The sequence below is a fragment of the Calypte anna genome, chromosome 1, assembly GCF_003957555.1.
Source record: "Calypte anna isolate BGI_N300 chromosome 1, bCalAnn1_v1.p, whole genome shotgun sequence".
In the NCBI taxonomy this organism is placed as follows: domain Eukaryota; kingdom Metazoa; phylum Chordata; class Aves; order Apodiformes; family Trochilidae; genus Calypte; species Calypte anna.
Genome location: NC_044244.1, coordinates 28,789,391 through 28,795,390, shown reverse-complemented (window position 1 = coordinate 28,795,390; position 6,000 = coordinate 28,789,391). Strand labels below are relative to the sequence as shown.

Genomic DNA, 6,000 nt, shown 5'->3' with positions numbered 1-6,000 from the left:
TTAAGAAATTAATTGACTTCTCAACTTTTTTTGTTTTGCTTTTCTTTTTCTTTTTTTTTCTCATTTTTTTTTTTACAAATGAATAATATGAATATATTGCAGGATAAAGAAAGACTGCCAGAAAAGAAAGGTACCATTATATGAAAACAAATGAAAAATTACCAGGTAATTCTGCTTACAAAAAAAGATCAAACTATAAACAGTCACAAAAATATATAAAAATGCCACATTGAACGAGGCATCGTACTCTACCTAAACTGGTAGTATACTCTCTGAAAGAAGTTGTGTTCATACAGTAGTAACTGATAAAAAGGCATTGTGTACTCTTGTGCCATCTGGAATTTTAGCAGCGTGCGTCATCAGTTCTTGGATTGTCATCCAGTTGTCCAAGATTTTCTTGTTTGCGCATTTTTCATCATCTTTTGTGACTCAGTTCAATAATGTTAATTTCCTTTTTGCCCTCGCTGCCACTCTGGGACTTTCCTTCAGACACTCCAGCCTGCTCCTCATCATGAACTCCCGCCGCCTCCTCTGCTCCTTAGCTCTCACCAAGTGCTGCTTCCTCTCTTCTTTGCTCCAGTAGCGACCCATCTTCATCTCACTCATGGTATCATCATCTGTCGTCATCCACTGCGCTCCTCTTTAATTTTTAAGGCACGTTCCTTCAGGATTCTGTCTCGAACTGGTCCTCTTTGTGATGTACCTCGTCCCATCACTCCTGATTTTCACTTTCCATTCCATCTTGGGCTCTGCACACTTCTGTGAGTCCTTGCACATGCTCACCAGGCTGAGCTGGCTTTGGGCATACTCCAAGCAGACTTCTGCTGGATCAGCTGCATATAGCTTTGATATGCTTGGCATGAGCAGGTATTTCCCATACCTGTAGGAAGAGGCTGTGATAGGGAGACAGGTAGGGAATGGTGGGCTCACTGCTCTGGCTTTTTCCCTGCTCTGTGTGAATTTGCCGTTTCTGATGCCAGCCACTGTGTCCTTCAGCCAGCACTGCTTGGCTCGGTGGGTTTGGTTTGGCTGGAGGGTTGTCTCCCTGCTGGCTTTGTCCCGAGGCCGATGACTGATTAGCCACGATCGTGCTCCTCAGGTTTTTCCTGGTTTGGTGATCGAACTGATCATCCTCTGGAGAGAGTTATCCAGGGGATTCGCTCCACTGTCAGAGGAGTGTTCCTGCAGCTTTCAGCCCGTGTTGTATGGCGCTGGAGCTTGTCCTTGTCAGACTCTTCTCAGGGTGCTTCCATGATGTCATCCAGTTTGCCTCTTTGTACACTCTATGCTGGTGTTTGTAATTCCTGAACCCTTCATCATGTAAAGCCCCAAATGTCTCCGTACTGATCCCTCACCTTTTGGAGCCGGTGAGCTTGCATAATATTCTGACATTCGAGTTCAATGTTCCTCAGTTCCTCATTGAGTAGCTGCAGCTCCGTGCTCTAACTCCATCTTTGCTCTCTCCTGTTGCAACTCTATGGTGCTGCTTGAGTAATAGAGGTCGTACTCGCCATGGTTTCGAATCTTGCACTTCAGTTCCAGCAGCTGCCGAAACCTTTCACATTCCTCCTCTGGGTTGCCTATGAATCAGATTCGATGTATTCCCCAGACACAAAGCTTTCATTGCACTGGAGCTCAACGCTTTCCTAAGGTGTCTTGGCTGTGGCCCCAGCTCCCGTTTTGCTCTGCAGGGTTGCTCTGTTTGCTCCTCGGGTGCATTTTCTTTGCTCCGAGCTCTCATCATTTGCGCAGACTTTCATTCTGTGGGTCCCACCCCACTGTCCTTTTCATGATTGTTGGATGATGAGGTTGCAGTGTCTGTAGTGCCATCCTCCTCTTCATGTTTCTTTGGCTAAAAAAAAAAATAAGCAAAGCAAAATGATTATCAAATGCAAACCATATTACGTGAGAATATTTTCCAGCTCTGTTTTGCTTAAACAGCTGGGATCTGATTTAAGCTGCGTTAAAACAGATCACTAAACAGCAGTCCTACTGCTCATAGCTTTTAAACATTTCTGGGAGTCACGCTGTGGTGGCCATACTGAGCAATGTAGATGAATCACAGCACCAGTGACATATATTCTAAAGTCAGGAAAGAAATATTTCCCTCTCTAGCTAAGCCATCTCTTTGCAGTGCTTAAAGATAATGATGACCAGACGGTGCACTGTTTTTTATTCTGGATTATGGCCAGAGACTGGTGAATCTGAAATCCTCTCAAATTGGGGAAAAAAGCTTCAGTACTGGCATCATTTCAAAAAATGAGAGCAAGCAGTCCAATCAATGACTAGTACCGTGTAAAAAGTGTGCAAAGATTACTTTCATCCATTAGGGCTTTCTTCTTTTTCTAAAAAAACAGTGAACTCCTTTTTTTGATCCATGGAGATGGGCAGGGTTGAAGCCTGTTCTGCTACATCTCACAGCCCTTTCTCACACTTCTTGTTTTCAGTAGTCTTTTTCTGATGACTGTTCATTTTGAATCCTAGGATTTTGCTCCAATACACCTCTCTCTGTTGAATCCCTGGAGACCATTTTTGTTCCTAGTTGGAGTTTATGTTCTTTAGAAATAAAAAACAGCCTTCTACCATTAAGTGTAGAACAACACTAAGTGCTCGCCATGGGGCATATGTCAAGCTTTTAGGCTGTTGTTTTTTAATTTGCACTGTACTTTGGTGTGACTATTTATATTCTCAACCTATTTATATTCTCAAGAATGTGAGATAATACCTTTCTGAGAAGAGAGATGTTTTTATTTTTCACAATGGATAAGCAAAAGAATTTCCTCCTATTCCCCTTACAGTCCTGCAAGTGCAATTTTTATGGCCTGTTCGCCAAAGACTAAGTGTCTGTACTTACCAAACCTAGTGCCATTTCTCTTTTAGGCAGTATAATTGCATAATTATGTGTAATGGTAGCAATAATCAAGGGAGAAAAAAGGTACAGTGCACCAGCTGAAAGGAAACAAACTCAAAAAGGCCACTGTCATCATTCCCTTTTTCTCTACTTTGACAGACAGTAAAGTAGGATGAAAAATCTGCCTCCTAACTATCCTTTCTCCTCTCTTTCATGTGTACCTCATGATCACAAACCCTTCAAGTGGGATCCTTTCTTCAGTTGTAACGAAAAAATAATGGCCTAGTCTCAGAAAGCAAAATAGCCTCCAAATCCAATAAAAATTACAATAGTGGAATTAAACAAAATTAAAGAAACACAACACAAAGGACAATTCAGTTTTGTGAGAGACTAGTTAAAAAAATTCCAAAAAGATATTTTAGCAATTTGTTGTCAGACAAGACCTTCAAAAAACCCTCTCACTTTTAAAACTGAAGCATACACTTTACCCTCATCCTTTTCCACATACAATGTGCAGCTGATAGCAAAATGCACAATAAATGTGTAATTCTCATGTAGCTTTGACAGCCACGCAGCAATGTACCAATTACTATTTCTCAGTCTTCACAAATGGGGAGAAACTCTCCCCTTAAATTCAAATGTCATGGAACAGAATGTGTTCAGTGTCACTCAGGGGATCATGAAAAGGTTCAGTGTTTCTTGAGGTTGTAGGATCAGAATTTTCTAGAAACCAGATTTTGAAAAGAGATGAAGGCAGACTCATGAAGTTTCGACAAGTTTTAAAACCTTATTAGTAAATATTTTCCCCATCTGAGATCCTCACAGATCTGTCCATTGTGACATCTAAAAAAAATAATTAACAGAGTATCTTGTTGTCACAAGTGGAAGCAGTAGTACCAATAACAAAATAACTATTCTGTAATTGTTCTATAATTATTATTTATCTATTCTTTCTTTCCTCAGCTTATGCATTGCTGAACATTTGTAAAGTATATTGGAAGGCTTTTTTTTATTAAGGCTTTTGTTATATTTTTCCAATGTGTCTGCAACAGTTTAGTTCCATTTTCAGAAGCAGCTGGAAGAGTGGTGGGAATGTAATATCTCCCCACATCACCTGCTTTTTAAGAGTTCTTAAAAAATGTCATATTTTACACAGACAAAAAAACCCAATATCTAGAGAATTCTTCATGAAAACCAAAAGTAACCATACAGAAGAGCACTTCAACCAGCCAAGTGGCTGGGACATTTGATACAAATGCTGGAGATTTAGATTTAAGTTCATATTTTTCCTAGTTTACCTCCTTCAAATGAGTCCGACTACATGAGCTATTTCTGGTCCCTTTACCCACCTGCTCTGGAGATGCTCCAGCTTGTACTGACCTCCTCTGCTCCAAACCTTTCTGCAGAGAAGTGACTCCAGACTGGGTCACCTACACTGCACCCCTGCACTGCAGTGTGGAGGGACACAACCTGTTGGTCTCTGACCCCAAGGGGGAGTGACACATCACAGCTTGCATCTGTATGACTAAACCCAAAATTCCAAAATCAGAGTATCTCACTTCCAAAACAGAGTGTCTGATCCACACTGCGTGAGTAGTTATCCAACTTACAAGACCTGAGCCTCATGATGCTTCCTCTGATGTCTCCAGCATGGTGTCACACCACCCAAACATGTATTTGAGCACTTCTGAAAAAACTCTTAATGTATCTCTTTGTATAGGTGTTGAAACAGACCTTACAGGTCAGGCCTACACAATAAACACTTTCAGTCTAGTGGCTCTTGTTTTCCACACCACTCTTTCAGCTATTCAAACTTTGCTCTTTCAACTTCCACTTGATTAGACGGACTGAATGTAAAAAGCTGTCCTCTACTCAAGTTACACCATCCATAATTAACACACATATGCATGCACAAGATGTAAACAAAGCAACTTCTCTATCTTTCTAGTCTAACAGAGATCATACAGGTGGGATTGATTGGGTTGGACTCAATGATCTCTGAGGTCCCTTCCAACCCAGCCAGACAATTCTATGATTTGACCAAATGTGTCTATAGTACAGGCACCTGAATACTAGGTAGTCACTTTGGGTTCCCCTCCTCGTGAGGAAGAAAAAGTGCAATTACAATCAGATTCTTCTCAATGCAAAGCAGACATTCAAATCACATTAAATCTTTCTCCAGTATGTGAGTTCAATTTCAGTTAAAAAAACAGTTCAACTAAGAAAATCAAAAGTAATAAAGATATTTATTGTAATGCATAGCTTTGAGATTTATCTTTTTAAAAGTCTACTGTGACTCAAGTAAGGTAGTCCCTGGCTTCTGTCCTGGACTTGTCATGCTTGCCAAAGCTCCTAAACATGTGCAGACTGAGCAGGCTTTTACAACACGAGATTATTTTAATTTTACTTTGAAAGGTAGCAAGCCTAACACCAGGTTAATTCCCTTCTGAAAAAACCGAGAAAGGTAGCAAGCCTAACACCAGGTTAATTCCCTTCTGAAAAACCGAGCGTCTCCAATTGTCAGTGTGTAGCTTTTGTGAGTGTGATCTATTATCTATTCCAAACAAAGTGTTTGTTTTCAAAAGTACCTTGTCAATCTCGTCTACAATTACTTCTGTTGGAAATACCAAAGGGCTCCTTAGGCCTCATCTTTGCAGTGAGAACTCAGATAATGAGAAAGCAAACCTGGTGGTGAGTACAATCAAGCAATAAATGAACCTCAAAAGATTCTGTGTTTCAGCTGCATTCATAGCCTATAAAATGGCTAATCCTGCAGGAATTCAGGCACTGCTCTTATCTCATTTTACAACTTACGATGTATATTGGGACTCAAAACCCAGGCTGCTGCTAAGCCTTGCAAGCAGTGAGATTCAGTCAAAGGTTTTAATGAAGGCAGCTGCTGGGATCTCTTTTCAGTCTCTGACAGTGAGAAGGGTGACTGACCAGAGTGAGATGGATCTCCAGTGGCAGGCTAACCACAAGGTACTCCAGCCACGAGGGAAAATTGAGAGTGATTTCAGCAGGGCACTAAAAGGAAAAAAAGGAGCTCCTGCAAACACTACTGTTCCTTTAAAACAGGCCTCTCTCAAAAAAGCATTTCCCCCAGATATTTTCACTGCATTTCAGCTTTGAATGAGCGTGAATGAATT

General features: G+C 40.9%; 1 protein-coding gene across 1 annotated transcript in view; it reads right to left on the bottom strand.

The window, feature by feature from the left end:
- Window positions 1-288: 288 nt before the first annotated feature.
- The window catches only part of PDZRN4 (PDZ domain containing ring finger 4), a 239,969-nt gene continuing 234,257 nt past the window's right edge, over window positions 289-6,000 (bottom strand). The window contains 13 exon segments of the mRNA XM_030459211.1: window positions 289-402; window positions 404-474; window positions 477-626; window positions 629-686; window positions 688-812; window positions 815-850; window positions 853-1,132; window positions 1,134-1,295; window positions 1,298-1,327; window positions 1,329-1,472; window positions 1,474-1,586; window positions 1,589-1,757; window positions 1,760-1,852. Of these exon segments, the coding sequence (XP_030315071.1) occupies window positions 289-402; window positions 404-474; window positions 477-626; window positions 629-686; window positions 688-812; window positions 815-850; window positions 853-1,132; window positions 1,134-1,295; window positions 1,298-1,327; window positions 1,329-1,472; window positions 1,474-1,586; window positions 1,589-1,757; window positions 1,760-1,852 (1,545 nt within the window).